This window comes from Pelecanus crispus, chromosome 9 (genome assembly GCF_030463565.1).
Source record: "Pelecanus crispus isolate bPelCri1 chromosome 9, bPelCri1.pri, whole genome shotgun sequence".
Classification (NCBI taxonomy): domain Eukaryota; kingdom Metazoa; phylum Chordata; class Aves; order Pelecaniformes; family Pelecanidae; genus Pelecanus; species Pelecanus crispus.
Genome location: NC_134651.1, coordinates 27595131 through 27615301, shown reverse-complemented (window position 1 = coordinate 27615301; position 20171 = coordinate 27595131). Strand labels below are relative to the sequence as shown.

At 38.5% G+C, this 20171-nt stretch overlaps 1 protein-coding gene across 1 annotated transcript in view; it reads right to left on the bottom strand.

The window, feature by feature from the left end:
- Window positions 1–20171, bottom strand: part of WDR33 (WD repeat domain 33) — a 71594-nt gene that overhangs the window by 8003 nt on the left and 43420 nt on the right. The window contains exons 8-19 of the mRNA XM_075716901.1: window positions 11958–12084; window positions 11223–11377; window positions 11009–11087; window positions 10369–10479; window positions 9428–9522; window positions 9195–9203; window positions 8460–8546; window positions 8071–8210; window positions 7549–7701; window positions 6143–7192; window positions 1249–1351; window positions 507–969 (exon numbers count right to left, since the gene is read on the bottom strand). Of these exons, the coding sequence (XP_075573016.1) occupies window positions 507–969; window positions 1249–1351; window positions 6143–7192; window positions 7549–7701; window positions 8071–8210; window positions 8460–8546; window positions 9195–9203; window positions 9428–9522; window positions 10369–10479; window positions 11009–11087; window positions 11223–11377; window positions 11958–12084 (2572 nt within the window). The remainder of the gene's footprint in view (window positions 1–506; window positions 970–1248; window positions 1352–6142; window positions 7193–7548; window positions 7702–8070; window positions 8211–8459; window positions 8547–9194; window positions 9204–9427; window positions 9523–10368; window positions 10480–11008; window positions 11088–11222; window positions 11378–11957; window positions 12085–20171) is intronic.

The following is a 20171-nucleotide window of genomic DNA, read 5'->3' as shown; positions in this document are numbered from 1 at the left end:
ACAGTCCAACAGATGCTGTAGCTCTGCCCCTTATATTTGATAGTAGGATCACTGTTCCTGCTCCTTACAAGTATATTACATCTCATTCTACAGTCTCTACAGTCATGCTGTAGTTTGTGACTGGAGACAAAGTCTCAAAATCCACTTCTAGTGTTCAAAAGTTTGTCACTTTAACCTTCAAGTTTCCTCTCAATTTTCATCAAAACGGTCTCAAATCTTCATCCTGTGTCACTGGGTCTTCTCTACAAATTTCCTCCCTTCTCTTTACTTACTGTTTAAAGACACGGAAGCTGCTGTGTACAATGACCATTTTTCAAGTTTTCTTCTATTACTGAATGATTTTTATGGACTCTATACTCAGGTATATTAGAGTTTTCATTTCCTTATTGGTTTCCAGTTTATAAATCTGAAACAGATAGACTCCTTAATGAAAGGAAACCAGGAAGAAGGAGTTCCCTCCATTTATCCTTTTAACCCCCCCCAAAGATGAGTACATTTATTCTTACCTCTCATCTCGTCTTCCTCGGAACCGTGCATCCTCAGGATCCCGTGGATATCTATCATCTGAAGGTCTCCGTCCTTCCCAAGCACCAGGAGGCCCACGGTTTGAACCCCCTCCTTCAAATTCCCTGTGATCAGGAGGAAAGGGAGGCCCAGGTCCACCTCGTCTCCATTTTTCATCTTGCAATGGTGGGCCTCCTCTCCCCTCAAATTCCCGTAATCGATGGCCAAATCTCTTATCTGGATGGAAGTCGTCACGGAAGTCATCTGGTCGATCAAAGTCATCATGGAAATCTGGGTGAGGTCCTCGTCTATCTGGCATGCCCCTGCTGTCTCTACCATCACCCCACTCCTGGCCACCTCGAAACAACCCTCTCTCAGGCCCATGATCAGGACCACCACTGTTCTGGTCGTGCCTTCTATCTGAGAGAGGGCCCATGTGATGGTTTGGTGGACCACGGGAGTCACCTTGAGGGAAAAAATCATAGCAGATTTCTGTAATGTTTTCTAAAAACGCTGTAGGATGCTCTAGTTCGTACAGTTCTACAAAGCATACACCATACATTTCACATTAAATAATTTTTTGGGGAAAACTTTTCCTCTATATTCCAACCCAAGTCTGTAGAAGCTTTCCTCTCAGCCAAGGCCCTGTGCTCTGCTGTAGCCTTTTCTGTCTAGAGGCACTGCGCTGGAACAGCCTCTTTTAGGAGAATTACTCACAGAATAACAGACAACATATTTAATTACCTTTATTAAGACCGGGTCCTTGGTTGTGAGGGCCAAGACGACCTTGTCCTCCCTGCTGCCCCAGTCCTGGTATCAGTGGTGGAGGACCTGGGTTCTGTCCATCCTATGAGCATATAATAAGAAAAGCCATGTGAATTGCCACGCGTGAGTATTTTTGCTTTTTAGCACTTTGTAAGGGGACAAAAAATTTTAGTTACAGAAAGACCACATCTTCACAGGTCTTAAAATAGAAACAGCTGATTTCCCAATGGCTTCAGCCTAATTTTTCAGACACTCACATCAGTAATGCTTTTCAGTCACTGTTTGAGAAACATGTAATTTTATATGAAACTTAGCATTTCAAGGACTAATATTTTACCCAAAACAACCAAAGATAAAGCTCATATTCTAGCTGCCTGTTAGAGAAGATGAGGAAACTGTGTATATTTGTTTGAAAAGTATCAGGTACTGATTTATATGCAGTTAAATTGCTGCATAGACCAAAGACTTCCTTTGGAAATGAACAAAAAAAATGAAACAATGAAAAAAATAAAAATATCAAGAATGTCAGGACAGGGGGGACAACAACAGAGCCAGAAGAGAACCTCTCCTATAAACCTTTGTAAACTGCTAATACATGGAAGTACACGAGTTTCATTTTTAACATGCTGGCAAAGTTTGTTTTTTCTTAATTCTAATTCTAGGATCAAAAAAAAGTACTAATACTTGGCTAAGCACCAAGAGACAAGTTGTTAATGGGTTATTAAGCAACGACAGGGCTAAAAGCAGAAGCTGCAGCCACCTGCTTTTCTCAAGCAGAAACAGTAGAGTGAGCAGAGGTTTGTGCAAGTTATATGATCTCAAAGGAAAAATAAAGCACATATATGTCTTTTCTTATTTTCTCTCTTTTTTTGTGAATTTTGAAGGCTAAAATAATATTCTTTAAATTCAGCTACTGTCACAGACCCATGAAAGATTTCTACAGGTACCACATTTACACTGGACCCACTATGATGACATTGGTTGGGAAACAATGTGGTCGAGCTGTCCGATTCTGCCTTTAAACAGCAAAGGCCAGACAAAAAGTCTTTGGGGTTTGTAGTTGACTGGAGCTAAAAGGGGGCACTTATATAATTTACACTGCAGCAATGAGATGTGGATGTATCATTGTGAACAAGACAGAGTTGAAACTTGCAAGATTGCTATACAAAACCTTTTTATGTTGGCATCACCAAATAAAAAAAAAACAACTCCCTAAAACCCATACCAGAAACCCCTAAACACATAGCATTGTTTTCCTAGACATGTTTGATATGTAAGATTTAGACTTGGCCTTCATATTAGCTTGTGAAAAAACCTCCAGACTGCAGGTAATTTGTAAATGCTTAAAACCCTATGCTCCATTACTGTCATTGTACTCATAATTACACTGCTTAATATCTCCATGAATCAAAGTTAAATAATTTTCATGCTCCACATTTATTTTTGAGAAACACTACCTTTTTTTTTTTCCTGGTTGCAGCAAAACAGTAAGTTCCTTTGTGTATTTTTCCCATCAGACCTTGAAATACTGGTTTTAAATTAAACATTTATATTCAACTGCAATATAGGTGATAAACACAAAAAAACATACACATATATATACTACAAACATCGCATTTGCATTAAGTAATTTTGTAAGGATGTTGAACAAAAAGCAAAATAAAAGGCCTGGTCCACTGCCTATTAAAAAAACAAAAAAAAATGCTTTCCTAGTGACTGAATGTTGACTTGAGTCCAGTACAAATAAATTCCCTGACTAGGTAAGATCCAGCTATCACAGTGTTTCTGCCATTCTTGACCAAAACCTTACTGGAGTTCCATGATTTCTCATATATTTAGCATATGCTTACTTACAATAAACTTTATTGAACTTCTTAATTTATGCCACTAGTGTTTAACCAAAGCAGCAGTTTTTAGCACTCACTAAATGCATTTCCTTAGTATTTAGCAAAAATCTCTATTCCAAACAAATCATGCTTTGACAAGATAGGAAGACAGAGCCGTAACACTGCATTTGCACATCCCTTTCATTTCAAAATACATTCTGGGCCCCAAACTGGGCTCAAAACTGAAATACAAATATGTACAGCTCAGAAGGAGATACCGTACTGAGAGCTTTAAATGGCCTTGCGTACCCCACACCTTGAGGTGGGTACGTCTGGAGCACCTCACACCACCTCCACCGTCGGCTCAAAGATTCATTCTCCCCAACATGGGCTGAGGTTCTGCACAACTCAGGTAAGCCGGTGCAGCAGAACGCAACTGCTCCACGTTACCAGTATATCTGCCCTATATATGCAAACGGAACAGCCATTTTATGATAGCCATCTGCATTAATTAAAACTATGCACTGAAGGGGGAAAGAATTCTTGGTATTCACCCATAAGGAAAATTTGCATTTCTTCTAAAATACTGCACAAGCTCCCAAAGTTTGTCCCTATGTGGACAAGAGGCTTGGCCTGAAATATTCGTACCTCACTCAACCAGTGAGACAAAATTCAGCACATCTATCTAAAAGGAATATGAGAAGATCAAATCTAAATCAGCAATAGCAAAAGAGCTCCAAAGTACTACTGCTAACTTGGGAATATTCTATTTATCCATCTGCATTTTAATGCCAACGTGCCTATCTCCAGAATAAGATTCTGACAATCGTATCTCAGACAATTTCCTTCTCACAAACAGTTCTCTATTCTGTTTCACGTTTGCAGAAGGCAGTAGATCTCATGTTCAGGAAGAGATGTACATCTAGCCCACACACTCTGCAGTAGACCTCTGCTTTCCAGTCTATAGCAGATGCAGGTAATAGTGGTATCTTATATGGAGATAAACCTTTACAAATATGTATAAATGTTCAGTATTAATGTCACAAGTCCTTGATAAAGCACATAAATATTCATACACTCCTGCTGCTGAAAAGGAAGGTAAGTGATTTGTACGAGTTTACAGAAGATAAATGTCAAATTCAGAACAAAAAACAAGCTAAAGCTTATTGTTTAAATAATCACAGAGAGGGCCTTTTTAAATAGGAACTACTATTATATTCATATTACAAAGAAGCAAACTGGAGCAAAAACTGACATTACAAATTTTAAAATCCGTTCATTTTTAAAAGACATTACCGTACTAAAGCTGCACAAGGAGGAAAATGGTCAAATACACCTTGCTTTGTCTTTTTTTAATATCTGTAAAAGACTTCAAGATAGCAATATTTATTGAAAATAACTGGCCTGTCAAAAGCAACTTGCTGAATTCCAACCAAGTGTTAACAGCAGGGTCAGACAAGGACAGCCCTACACATATATGTAAACATACACAAACTTCTATACACACACAAGCTTTGTAATTATTCTCAAAGCAGAAAAGTTAGTCTCCCTCGGATAGCAATGAAAAACACTATGCTAGTTTAAGTTAGATAGTTGTGGAACCAACTCTCGTTCGCTTAACTTTGATGCTTTTGAAATCTCAGCAACAGTGTCACATTAACAGCCTTCTGAAGGGAATTATTGCTGATTTGTAAGGAAAAAATATTCAAATAAACACACAATTTGTAGGTTACTCTGCCTCAATCTGAAATGGAATCACTGAGCTAAAGATCACTCATTGTGATTGGTACTGGACTACACAGCAAGGACTATATGCATACCTGTCTAAAGCTTTAACTAGAAACTACTGAATGCAAGTCTAAAAGAGTTAATTCTGTTTAAAAGAAACACCCACACATTTTTTAAAATTAAGTAGAATTTTTTCCCAAACATCCCCTTCAAAATCCACCTTAAAGCTGAAGACGATCAAGAGAAATTTTAAGTACAGAATGAGTGCCATATAAATAGGAACTTGTAAGAGCTAATAAATACATGAAGTTCTGCGTTATCTGTGGTAGATCAGAAGATGGAATAAACCTGTTACAAAAGGTGCTGAAGAGGGCAGAGCAGGTTGCAGCTGGTACTGAACCAGACTTAATCAAAACCTGACTTGATTCCTGCAGAATTAATTGGCACGTCTGTAAGTCTCTCCAGTATTCCAGATCAGCTAAGCGCAAGTATATTGCTGAGCTGATGAACCCTCTTGGAGCTGAGCGCCAAGGCAGCAGGGCACAGGGACATCTAATCGGCAGCACAGCGGTCAGCACACATCCAGGCCACGCTCAGCAGTTCCAGCTCGGTGCTCACCCTACCAGACCTGGGCTAGTCCTACACGAACCTGTCTGATACCTGTGCTCCCTCTCGTGCTTCTCAGCAAATGGTGCAGTAACAATTTAACTGTGTACACCACCAACCTCTTAACTTGTGCTCCAGAAAGTACAAAGGTGGCTAAATGATTTCTATACCAAGGTAGGAAGCAGGATAGCTGTGTCCCTGTGCGCTTAGTTTGAACTGGTAAGTTCAACCAGACCTAAGATGATTCCAGGTGTGACAACATCTATGGTAAATTCATCCCACAGTTCGGATTAACTACTTTGGGACAACTGAGAGTTGGCAGCAACTTGCTTTTATTAACACATTACCAGTTTTCTTATGTTTAGTTTGCTTAAATTCAACTTTTATTAGTGCTTACCTACTCCCCAGGGAATTCCCCATTTAAGACAGCTCAGTGTCTTTAAATTAAAAGAACTGGAGTTTCTCTTAAGGTTACATATTTTCAGAGCAGACTGATTTCTGTACCAGTATTTCCAATAATCCCTTTTGTACAGCTACCTCTGCTGTTTCCAAACTACGTAACTCTTTTCATTATCATTTAAGTTTTCCTGAGGCCTCAGTCTTGCAAGTATACCAAACCTCCAGCCTCTCAGCTCCTGCTTTGCATTTCTACTGCGTGATGTTATCATTCCTACGTTCTTAACACTCTTCTTGTTATACAGACCAACACATACCTGATTAAATGGGGGACGAGGCCCATCACCCAACAGAGGCGTTTTCTGCTGCTGGAAAGGCAGAGGGCCCTGGGAAGGGTGTGGCCCCCTTGAAGGGTTCGGTTGTCCCTGAGGTCCTTGCATGTTTCCTTGAGGCCCTACTAAAGAGCCTTGTGGAGGTCCCTGCTGGCCTTGTGGACCTGGTGGCCCACGCAATTCTTGTGGTGGTCCTAACATTGTACCTTGAGGCGGGGGTCCCTGGAGGCCCCTCATCTCCTGGGGACCATGTCCTAGTAAACCACTTTGCATATGAGGACCTCTCATTTCTTGCGGATGACCCATCATCATCCCTTGTGGAGTAGGTCCCTGGTTATCTCTGGGTCCTGGTGGACCCTGCATCCCTCTTGGATTAAGTCCCATCAAAGGCCCTTGAGATATAGGGCCCTGCATCCCTTGAGATCCTGGAGCTCCTTGCATGCCATGAGGAAGAGGTCCTTGCATTCCTCGGGGACCGGGTGGCCCTTGCATTCCTTGACCACCAGGAGGACCTTGAGGACCCAAGTGACCTTGTGGGCCAGGCGGACCCTGCGGTCCCAAGTGAGTCTGAGACCCAGGTAGACCCTGTGGTCCTAAGTGGCCTTGTGGGCCAGCATTACCCTGTGGACCTGGAGGCCCCATTGGCCCATGAGGGCCAGGATGCCTCTGCATTCCTTGATGTCCATGTAAATCCTGAGGCCGTGGCATTCCTTGTGGAGGCCCTTGGGGGCCTGGAGGTCCTTGTGGTCCCATGAACCCTTGTGGACCTGCAGCTCCTTGGTGTAATGGAGGACCCTGAGGTCCCATTTGTCCTTGGGGTCCTGGAGGTCTGAACTGTCCTTGTGGACCAGGAGGTCCCATCTGAGGCATATTCATTGGCATCTGCTGAGGTGGAAGGGGCTGCTGAAATCCTTGAGGCATCTGTGACATTGGGCCTTGCCCTGGAAAAGGCTGGGGTCCGTGAAGAGAGCCGCCTGGAGGTGGCGGCTGCACTTGCTCAGCTTGCTTTTGTGCGAGTCTCTCAATCTTCAATTGCTGTCCGAAAAAGAGACCCAGAAAATCAACTAAGCACAGAAGTATATGTAACAACTAAAAATCAGAAGCAATCATCTCATTTCTCAGGAGTTTAAAAAGATTTAGTGCTTTTCTCTTAACAGAAATACAACTAAAGAGATCCACAGATCCGTATTAGTTAACTGAAATGTGGGGGCCTCACTAAAGGTTTCATAGCATCATGCATTAAGTCGAATATCCTGTTCAATTAGATGTTATTTTTGAAAAAAGGCGACAACAGTACTGCAAAAGCAAGCTACACATTTTAGTGCTAAGGTCCAAATATATCACATAGAGTACTAAAACAAATTTCATAATAACTGTCTTTTCGTACATACCTCCAAGAGTTGCGGGTTTGTGTACTGAAGTGCTGCCATTTCCTGTTCAATCTCCGCCTGTGTCTTCTTTTTCTCCTCCAGCTTAGTATCTTCCTTTCTATCATTCAGTGGCTCAGGTGGAGGAGGCAAAGGAACTTTATTCTGCATCCATGCCTATAAAGAATAGTAGACACAAGATGAATTCTGTGGAACAACATGTATGCAATATATTGCTGCATCGGGAAAGGATATGCTGGAACGCCATGTAGTAGGGATATTCAGAAGCTAAAAATCAATGCTGAATAGAACTTCCATATCTTATAACATCCTATTTTCTAGGTACAAATACAAAATATAAGGGACTCAACCAAATATTTTACGCTTAAATAGTAATTAAACTAACTACTATGTAAATTATTTTGCACTGGGTGTTGAAATAAAAGAGCTAATACTGGAAATCCAAAACATTTCAACAGCCACACACATTCTGAAGTTGGGAAAATAACAAGTTGTTCTCCTGTTCACTGTGTATCAGGTACTCACCTGCTGAAACTGTGCTGGTATTGGTTTTGCATAGGGTACTTTTTTCTGTGGCACCTTCTTTTGGTCCTTTTGCATTACTTCCTCCATTCCCCAATCCAGTCCTGGGATTGTCATTTCAATATCATTGGACTCATCTTTCCCTTTAGCACCAGGGAGACAAACAGTCAGAGAAATGCAGGTTTACAGAGAAATCCTGTTGCTCTCTTTACAGCTTATTCAGCAAAAGAAACCAAGAGGTTTTCAACTCTTCCTTCTTTACATGGGAAATACGCAAATACTGAACTTTAGAAAAAAGCATCTGTGCTACCAAAATATATGAGAGGAATGAAAGAGAAGTCACACAGTATGTGGATGGCTCAGGAAAATGCTTCCCCATAGCTACTACTTACCCATCTGCTCTTGCTCCATGGCTATTTTCAATTGTTCAGGTATTCCCATCCCAGGAATAACTGCTAGGCTGTTTGGTTCCAGATCATCTAGAGAAAAACAATAAATATTTATACTTGGAACATTTTTCTTTACATTATCATTTTATCCTTTTGGATTCTCACATGCTTCTACCGTTGGTATCACTACATATTTCACAATTGGTGGGTCACTTTTTAAATTCCATACATGAATTACAGGATATTAGAAGAACTGCAAATTCAGATGCATAAACACACTCCAAAAGGTCAGAAACTATGTCCTTTCAGGAAAGTTACATTCAGGGTAGAAGCTCAGAAAAGGATATAATAACCCATACCCATTCCCATTTTTGTTATAACAAATCTCTATTTTAAAACTTGAAATGCTGCATTTTAATTAACATACCCAAACACAAAAGAGCAAATAATCAAAAATCTAAAGAAACAGATGCAACCCCAGAGATAAAAAGGTTGCTGAGGCATGCCATAAAGCTGGGCAACCCTGAGCAGCCTAAAATTACCACAAGAAATCCTTAAGAGGGGGGTAAAGTTTTAAGATTTTAGTCAAGTTTAATAATTTGAAAGATTTTCCTGCTGTAGTTCAGGACTGTGGGAAGTCTTGAAGTCACATGAAGTTTTCAGGAAGAAAAGTAAACTGGAGATATTGCCAGGGGAAGAGCCAAACCTCCTTCCTGTGATTGACAGAGCAGGTCTTACCTCCTGGAGCTGCAGAAACAAAAGAAAACTCATTGTTGGAATTGTGATCGCTGATAACATGGAGAGTAAAATCATCCTCATATAAAAAAAAAAAAACTTTGTCTAGGTAGTCACCAATGCTATAATACTGTTTCATCATCTTACCCAGAAGCTGCACTCTAGTGTCAGCTAACGACCTATGCTTGTTCCTGACCTCAACCCTCTTTCTTCCGTGTTGACGGAAATTGCCTTACCATATTCCACACCATCCTCCGACATCCCAGGCAGCAGATTCAAGTTGTAACGATCTCGCATTTTATCTCCAGGACGATTTCTAGTCCAAAACTTGCTGTCAAAAGGAAGTTATATGATCTCAATAAAGGGTCAAGAGTATTAACTACTTTTAATGTAACCAGTTCTTTAATTTTTAGCATGCTATCTTGATTATATAAGGATTCAATTCTTACTAAATCAAGTTCAGCACTAGATCTGAACATCAGGTGTGAGGTTCAAACCAAAAATAAAAACCCAACAATTATCATATTGAATTATATAGTTACAATTTAGAAGATACTTCAAAGTGTAAGGGGCATAAGCACAAGGCATCAACATCAGATCCTGAACAGACATATATTTCTAATCCATTCCAAAAACTTCTTGCTCAGTTCAAATATATTCTTCATATACAGCTACACTTGTCAATACACACATCCACACACAAAAATATACTCCATTTATAAAACGCTCCATGTTTACAGAATGTTCAACCTAAAAGTACAAACTATATGCCTCCAAACTTGTTTGCAATGTGAAAAGACTGACATGACCAGCAGATGATATGCGGGGAAAAAATGCTGTGAAGATAAATAATATTTCTTCAGCAAGAAACTACAATTCTTTTTAAAAAATTTCTTCAGGAGATTTCAAAGCTCACACAAACCCAAAATCCTAGCATTTTTTAAGGCTTCCTTAGATGAAAGACAAGAGGTTAGACTCCACCTTTTAACGTAAAATGTCAGTGCCTATCTATTTAGTTAAGTTTGTGTCTGCTTTGCCCATTGGTTGTGTATCAGAAGAATTTATTCTTTCAATTTATTCTTTCAATCTATTCTTTGTTCACTGATACCATGCACCTTTCTAGTTTCTAAACATACATACATTCCCTTAGATCTTTTCTTTAAATACTTGAAAATACCTGGTGTGATCATTTGAGCCTGAACAGAGAATGTGTCCAAGGGGATGCCATGCCAGACTCCAGATCATTCCTTCATGGGCCATTTCCATTCCACCAACCTCCTTCTCAACCCTGATGCATAAAAAAACAAACCAAACCCCAAATCAGTCATCACACAGGTGAATATCTGCTACAGATACAATAAAAAAAACTTTTGCTATTCAGTTGTTCCTCTTCCTCTACCCCATACTTTGCTAAACTTAAGCCTCTGTTATTTTTCTGTTGGGTGAATTGATTGTTCCCAGTTCTTCTTAGTATGGAATTCCGTAATGTAGGGATTTTTAACTGTACATTTAGAAGCAAAATAATTACAACATCTCAGAACAAGCTCTAAGAAACTAGGATTTTCAACCATTCATCACCCTCTCAACAAAAGACTATTTTCTGTGCAAGCAATTGTATCCTTTAAAATACATCTGCACAGGGAAACTTCATCATAAATGAAGCATATTCACAAACTTCCTTGGGTATAGAGAAAAACTATACATAAACATGCATGTTAAATACAGATTCAAAGGTGCAAAGTATATTTTATGTTTACTATAATAGCTTGCACATCTGACCAACATCTTTCTAATGTGCTGATGAAAATGCCACACACCCAACATGCCAGAACAACAAAGAGCCATCAGATCCTCCACTGGCGAACAGCCCTTCATGAACAGGATGCCAGGCCACAGCTGAAATACAAAGTAAGCCACAATCAGAAAGTATAACACTAGGATTTCTAATAAATGGAAATCAGGATCTCAAAAACTTCCAATTTTAAATCCAAACTTATTAATAAAAATCCACATAATGTAACAAATTCTGACCTGTCGCCTCCTTCTTATGACCCCTGAAGACCTGAAGTTCTTCTTTCAGATTACGAATGTCAAAGAGCTTACAGAGATGGTCACGAGAAGCTGTTAACAGCCAGTTGCCATTCAGATTCAGTTTCACCTCCATCACTGTGTTTTTATGAGCATGTCTGCAAGCAGAGAAAGACAGACCGTTTGTCCAGATACTGACTTCTCAGACACAAATAAAAACGTGATAATTTATCAGTCCCAGATATTCAGGTCAGTAACAAAGTAGTTCAGGCTACTAAACCAGAATACTGTGGATTTCTGTGCAAAGGCTCTGTGCCTTAATCGTGTTCTTTCGTACTTCAGAGCAACTGGTAATGCTCATTGAGACAGTATTCAGTTACTGTGCACATTTCTACTGCAGCATAAGAAATTTTTCATCAGCCAGATGAAACCTCTCCTTTGTGTTTCCATATCTCAGTTCTGTTTTCCAGATGAGAACTGTGTGACTAGAAGGTCTATGGAGAAGGACAAAGTAAATTTAAATAAGGAATGTTAAAGTCACAATTTTCAAGTATAGACTTGACTTCATCTAACCTCTACATTTTCTGGCACAGCGAAAGCACTAGCTTTATATTTGAAGCAACTGTGTATGGCTGAAAAGATGTGAGGCAAAAAGCTAAGAAAGGAATTAAAACCAGAAGTTATTTTATGAAGTTAGCTTATATTTGAGCAAATCAAAGCCTGTGGGCAAGAACTTACAGTGTGGCAAGGCTCTGGCCAGTCTTTGGATCCCAGAACTTGATGGGCTGTTGGCTATCTTTACTTCCCGATACAACTAATCCCTTTGTTGGATGCCAGTCAACACATTTCACATCTGCTCCATGTCCTGTTAAGAAGATAAAAATTGTTCATTTTGAGATTTCAGACACTGAAAAGACACTGAAAAACTAAAGGGTGCACTCCTAATGTAAAACTAAATGAAAAACATCACAGAGCATAACATAAAATCAAACTAAATAAAAACTCTTTGAGTTATTTAGGTTGCATTCCTTCCCACTAATCACTGGGAGCACCTGCTCCTCGGATTACGCCCTCAAACCAAACTCACTTCAACATAAAAATTCTCTAAGAAGTTTCTGCTCAAACTGGTACTTTTCTTTGGGCTTTCGCCCTATGCTATTATGCAATATTTTAAAGGTAACATTGATGAAGCATTTGTATGTTGGTGGTAAGGGTGGTAAGGGAAAATAACACTGTGACACTTCACCTTCTGTGAAATATGGTGGAAATGAAAGGCAAATACATATTTGTTCCTATCCTATCTGTACACCATTGTGCTGTCCTGTCAGAAAATAAGCAAAGAAATTAAATTACGGATCTGAAAACTAAATTAGCATATGATGAAAAGAAATCTTATGAGATGCAACCTCTTATCAGGTCAGAGGGATTCAGGTTTTTTTAACGCTCGAGTTAGGAGAGAAAAACCCTCGTGATATTTCATTTTCAACAGAATGACTGACCTTGACAGAGAATCAGTGATGCTCAGATGATCTAAAAGCTGTCAAGAAGAAATGCCTGTTCCTGCTACACAACAAAATGAAGTTTCTGAGCTGAACTATAGGGATTTAGAGAAGAAATAATGAATGATAATTTCTTTCTCCAATCTCCCTCCATGCCAGCCCACTTCAAAGGAAAGCCAACAGTGATAGTCAAAGCCAGAAAATGAGGCAGCATGCAGTAACTAAAGAAAAAAGCAAGATGAGAAAGGAAGGGCTGTCTGCAACATAAAGGCACTGAAGTTATAAAATGGTATGGAAGAATGGTAGCATGTTCCATGAAAGACAAAGGGTTCCCATCAAAGTCAGGCAGCTCCCACTAGTACTGCTTTGCTACATGGTGGAACACGTAACTTCAAGCAGCACAAGCTGTCTTAATATAGGCCTCAATTCGACAAGACATGAAAAATTAATATCAGTTGAAATTTTCCTGAGGCCACAGGAAAATCAAATTAGAATAAGCAATATACTTCTATCTTAAAATAAAAGCAAAATGTTAACACATAGAGCACTCTCTTTATCCAAACAAGTGCAACTTTCCTCCTCTCAGCAGGAAAGGACAGACAGGGAAGAGATTCTTGACCCAATAAGAAATGAATGCAGCTTTGGTAAGTTTATGGGGAACAACTTTAAGGATTGATTGACGATACGGATGAAGGAACCCAACTCTCCTCCTCCAGCCATAGCAGGCAGAATTGCCCTTGGAATATGCGGGGTCTCAGGGAAGAGCAGGATCCTGAAGTTGCAAAGACTATAAATGTGCTCATAAGTGACCGCTCTGGTGGTCTGTCCTACAAACAGAGGGGGACTTTGAGATGCCTTGGTTCCCTTCTCTCTGGCTCTTCTGATGCAGAAAGAAATGAAAGGTACTGTCTGTCTGGATTTGCTCTGACTAAATCTCTCAACTAAAACATGAAGCTGAATGCTGAGCAAACCTTGCTTCTGAGTGTTTATTTGGGAGGAACGATTCAGCCAGTAGTAAGAGAGAAAGTGCTCTTCCTCCATAGTGGAAGGCAATTCATGCTTGCAGATTTTCAGCTGATGATACTCTGTAGGTACTTGCTATCCTGCAGCCCCCAAGGAAAGACGGGATTTTAATTCAAGGGCAACAATAGGCCCTTATAGAGAAATGTTCCATTACAGTTAATAACTGGTTGAACCATATGAAAATGTGTTCAGACTAGAATACATGAGTACTATCATAAATATGGAAAACACCAAAGCCCAGCAAAACCATAAAAAAACCCTACCCACACAGACTGGAATTACATTGGCCTTGCTGTTCCTGAAATAAAGACAATTACTAATGAAAGAGCACCGAGAGACAAAAGGCTACTCTGTTTAGTCGGCAAGACTGCATCTGGAAAACAGGTTATGCTGGTGAAAGGCCATCTCTGGATGACAGCTCATCCTGTGCAAGGCCTGATTTAGGGTCTTCTTTCGAGACCTAACCTGAGTTAAACCAGCCCAAATATGTACCCTGAGGGGAAAAAAGGCTCAGAGTGGGCAGTCCAGGTCAAGTTCAGAGCCACATACTTAAAAAGAACAACCAAAGCACTAAAAGTCTTCAAAAGGGAGCGACAGTGATGGGACAGCACCAGACTGGTGGGCTTCTCGGAAGCCAGGTTTGATAGTCACTACCCACTAGCCCCAGACCACAAAGCTGAAAGGTACCAAAAGATGCCAGGACACTCAGAACTTGTAACCAGAGCAGATAAATCATTATGTACTTCAGCAGGCTTTTGACCATCATCAGCACATTAAAATTGACCACAGGGATCAGAAGAAACTTACAATATTTAAAAACATAACCATTATAAATGCCATTATAACTGGCATTTCCTGCAGAGAGCAATCTTTCAATAAGCATGCTCTGGACTATGGCAATAGCGGGGGAAAACGGGGACCTTCCTTTGTAATCTAATCAAAATGATCTATCCTGCCCTCAAGACAGACATCTCTTAGACAAAATTCTGCACTAAATGGGATCATCATATATACTTAGCTATAGGTTCCTAATGCAATGAAGCTTTCTTGAGAGAAAATAAATTCTTTCCTATAACAAATATGATTTAAATAAACTATTCCCAAGGGATGAACTAACTCAGAAGAATTACGTAAGAAAACCAAGGTAGCTGAACAGCATCATCTAATAAGACCTTTTCAAATTTCTTTTTTCCTCTCTTTTTTTTTAATTGGAGCAATTGACACTATGTTGCTTTTCCTTCTTTCTGATGATAGATATACGTACTATCTGTACTGAGACAGATGATGCAGAAAATACATTTAAAATAAAACTCCACAGAAAAAGAAGGCTGGTAGATTTTACTTCATAGATGTTTTCAGTTCTTAGTTCTAGGCTAAGACCTGGGAATGAGACTCTCCTCTGGTACAGAACTCCTGTCACCACGCACCATGCTCAGAAAACCTTAATTCATGCAAACCTCTGTAGTTTACATTCCTTATTTGCTGACTCTAAACAGCTTTTGCTCAGTAACATCAACAGTCACATTTATGTCTCTGTGACCTAGGAGAGCCAGGACAGGAATCCCTCTCTGAACAATGCTTGCACGCTTTCTGCCCCGAGCCCCTGTCTGTAAAAGGCTTAGATGTTTTATCATTTCCCTACCTTGAAGGGACATCTTATGGATAAATGAATTGAAATGTGTGAATTGTTTAGAAGTCATGGCAACGGAAGGCCTATAAACAAACTGAAATGAAAGACTGGAGGTAAAGATTTTTTGATAAAATGAACTCATTTAAAATAATGAGTTAATGTCTGCACATAAAACAATATACTAGTGCTTGTCAGTTTTACTTATAACTTTTTCTAATGTTTAAAAAAATCTGCAGAAAAAATAAAAATAAGCATATGTAGATTCTTAAAAAAGTTCAGATACAGAAGTATTTCTCTAATAATACTTTTCATATGCATAATAAATTTTTGCACTGACTATAGTCACAAGTCTGTTAATTAAAATACTGATTGTTAATAGTTTTAGCCAACTTATTTGAAGGGTTGTTCTTTAAAAGACACTGAACAGAAACACTGGCTGGTGAAAGGCATAAAAAGATATAATTAGGTTATGTATAATAGCGTTTGATCAAATCCAGCATGTCACAAGTCTGGAAAAGTACATGTAAATTAAGGACCTGACTTTTTTCCCCTCTCACTAATTTCTGCATATATGACTTAGTGAATGTAATATATGGTGTAAAAAAGTTGTTTTAGATCATTGTCTTTATTACAGTCTATAACATATCTATATATTTTCTAATGCAACTATGTATAAACTATCAATTATAGATATATCAGGTTTATTGCTGTAGCTAAATTTTTTTTCTATTATAGCCTTTCCCCTAGGAATGAGCCCCATTCTGAAGGCACATAAATTGGAAAGAGGATTTTGTAGATGATATTGTAGGATTTCTAGATCTTTCTCAACAATTATTTTGATGTATATGCACATAATCAGATGACACTCTTAAGGCATCTTTTTGTACTTTAACATCCACATTCCAAAGAAAACGGATATTTGTAACTATATATATTTTAAAGAATGAACATAATCATTTAACTGCAACAATACTGTTTCTCATTTAGAGAGAATTCTATTTGCTTGGATTTTTTTTTTTTAAAAGACTTGTTCTCTTATGCAGTTTTAAATGGGGAGTAGAGCTGTGTATCCTCCACTTGAATTGGTCAGACTTGAAGCCTTTTCATCACCACACAGTAACATTCACCTTCCTGTAATCTGTATCCCCAAAATAACAGGGCACCTGTCAGAAGAGCAGGCCATTTGTAGGGGACTGTTTCCAAGGGATCTGCAAAGACACATCAGGTCTTACTACCGTTGAAACTAAGGTTCTCCATGCCCCACCCCCCCGCAAGGGACCTGCAAGTCAAAGATAATGGAAAACAACCATGTTAGCAGAAAGATGTTCTCAGTTTTCTACATAATTCCCTTAGACGTTGTTAGTTGCTTCCAGCCTGCTTAACAAATTGGATTATTCTGCCTGTTCCATTTTTAAGGAAGGCTTTTAAAATGTTATCTGACAGTCATCCATTCCCCTAGCAATTCCCTGCTTCTATGTAAAGCTCACTTAGGAACTGAATACCGCCTATCTACAAGAACCTAGGTACTGTTTTGCTAACACCAATCAGGTTAGCAATAAGGTTAAGAATATATTTTAATTCCAGTAATTTATCGTTCTTTACCCTAGCACAGTATATGAACTATACTCCTCTTGAAAGCTGTCCTATGAGCTCTTTCACTTCCTATTCTCCACTACAAGAATGAATGCCACAGAAACCCTCCATCTACAGATACGCAGTATGTTTTTTCTTTGTAGCATAATGCGGAAGGTTGGTGAATAAGAAATTAAGGGAAAAGCTCCTTTCAGTCTTCAGTGGATTAAGAACTATGCCTTTCACCATACTTTCAGACCTCTGTCCCATAAACTCAAGTTTTATTTTCCTTTATTTGTTCACAGTCTTTCTCTAGCCCTCTGCTAGTTTATTAAACATGGTATCCAGAGAGACTGCTGGAGTTTTAATCTACCTACAGGGAGTATCTCCTAGATCATCAGTATTCCTCTAAACCAGCAGCAGAATGGGACACAATTAAGCGTTATTTACAAATCTTTTTTTTTCTTTTTACAGTTCTATAAACATACTAACTTTTCTTCCCAGACAAAAGCTCTTATAACAGGAGAGTTTGTTTTTATCATCTGTGAAATCAGAAGGTTAAAAGAAAAAAAAAAAAAAAAAATCAGTAAACACTAATGAAACAGGTGTGGCTAAATAAATAAGTTTTCCCAAGATTACCCGGAACAGCTAAACAGCCCCCAAAATGTGTTTCCATAAATGAGTTTAGAATTTGTATGTGCTAGTCCCAACTGAACTTACACCACTCAGTCAATACTTTGAATTCTACAAAATCCTAAAACACTAGCAAAAAAAACCTTTGAACTTAATGCTAGTTGTGTGCTTGCAGAGCTTGCATAACTGCAAATGCATTGCAAAGAATCATGAAAAAAATCTTGTTATATATTGCATGTAATTACCAGTAATGGCATGTCATGATCTGAATTCTTTACATCTGTTGAAATTCAATGACAATGTCTTCTGTAAGGGTTTAAAATGAGGGGAAGAAATTCAGCTGGGTCCCAGTGTATGGGGGAACTGGGTCATGCAGGGTTCAGTCTTTAACTAACGGAACTACTCACATGTTAAAGTAAATGTTTAAATTCTTCAGTGAATTGAAGGCAGAATGCTGAGCAACTTCCAAAGCTGAAATGCATTGCTTTGAACAGAAACAAAAATCACGCAACAGAAAATGTCTACTGTTTTAGATTTGTGGTGTCAGGTCGTTTTTTTGGTTTTTTTTTTTTGTTTGTTTGTTTGTTTTTTTTTTTTTTAAATCATCGAGTATGTTCATGCTAGACTCTACAAATACTATAGATGCACCTTTCCTTTTAGATATATTTGCTTTTTCTTAACTCCTGAATTTATTTTTGAGCATTATCACTACCTACACCCAATCAGGTTATTTCCTGCATATGTCGTAAAACATATAGGAACAAGTTTGACACCAGGTTGTGCAACAGCACAGTAATGGGACCAGCATCTGTAACATGCAAAGAGCTGTTTAACATTCTCTTAGAAGTGAGAACTATACGAAAATTAAATATGCATGTTTCACAATTTTTAATCATAAGACATAGTTGAAATACCTAAACTGATCACAGATAATTATCAACAGAAAGTTATTTTAGTATGTAAAAATACTATAAAATTTTCACTAATTTTGCTTAATCAGTGTCCAGATTTTCTAATTTACCACCACTTTTATGCACTTAATCAAAAAAGCCTATGTACAACATTAAGTGCATCTCTGTCACAGAGAGTTCATCTATGTTACGATGCTTTAAAATGCCACATAATGCTTAGTGTGATACAGTAGTCATTATTTCTAATTAAGAAGTCATTATTAATCTTAACCAGAAAGCCATCAGGAAGCTCAGAGCTAGCTCAAGAGAAAAGACAGGAAAAACAGGGCAGAAAGTGTAAAAGGGGAAGATACACCACATTAAAACTATCCAACACCTTCTTAGTCAATATATATATATGCTAGTGCTTAGCAGTAATGGCAGCTGAATTCCAGGACAAAGGCAGGTTTTCATCACAGTTAAATTATTTATGCAAAGCAGACTGGATTCTACTTTGCACTTAGGCACAGTTATCTATTAAAATTCTTATGGCATATTACTTACAATTCCTTTGTGGGTATTCATCAGAGAATTAAGAGGGCTTTTTTAAATTGCAAAAGGTAGAACAACATCCTTTTTTTTTGCTGGTTACATTATCTGTAAAGTAGCTGGGACTTGACGTTCTTTTCTGTTCAAAAATTAGCCAGCCTACTTTGAAAGCAGCAACACACTTGCTTTTCATTGACAGAAAATATTTATTTACAATGGTATTTACATTTATGATATTAAAAATAATGTTGTACAAGAAACATTAAAAATGAACAGCAATTGTAAGAAAAATTCTCATGATTCATAACATAAACAGCTGACAGGAGCAAAAAAAAAACCACTCCCTCAGACAGAAGCTGTCCTGCAATTTTCTATTGTTTTCTGGCACCTTCCTTTCAGGTATCTGGTACTAGTCACTGGATCTGAAAGAACTTACGCTGCCTCTAATGAGTGTTTACTGTCTTAAGCCATCAGACAAGACTGATCTCTAGTCTAATGCGGCATGGCAATTGCTACAGAATGCCATATAGAAAAGGGAAAGTATAGCTGTGTCCAGGAACAGAACAACTAACAGTCCCTTCAAAGGAAGAAAAACTGTGAAAGATGGAAATGCAATGATTTTGTCAATCATTAGTCTTCAGTTCCCATAGATTTGTGGCTTTTTATCTGGGTACAGAATCAGTTTGCTGGGCAACATTTTTTTTGTAAAAACAAACCAAAAAATATCCCCAAAAAGTGTGAGCTTTCACATTAAAACGTTCCCAGTCAAGTCCTCCAAACATGAACTAAACAAGTGTTTTGGCGTCTGCTCATAGCCTGTACCATCAACTTTTTTAAAAAAAGATGAATCTGATTAGAATGTCAAAACATTTGAAGCCTCACAATGACACTATATCTCAAAAGTAACTGTTTAACTGCTTGCTCAGTCAGAACATAAACTTGTATTTTATGAATCAAGAATAAAGCGGGGCATGTGTTAAAAACTGGTGCCTGAAGCTAAACTTCCAGTAAGTGATGTAATTTTAAGATGCACTGGTCCTAGAGTAGCTTCAGTGAGGTTTTTTAAGCACATACTTAAGAAACTAGTTTTACTCGCTAATTATTGAAAATGTTGACTGGTGTGTTCACTTGCTGCCATAAGGGTGTCAAAATCCCC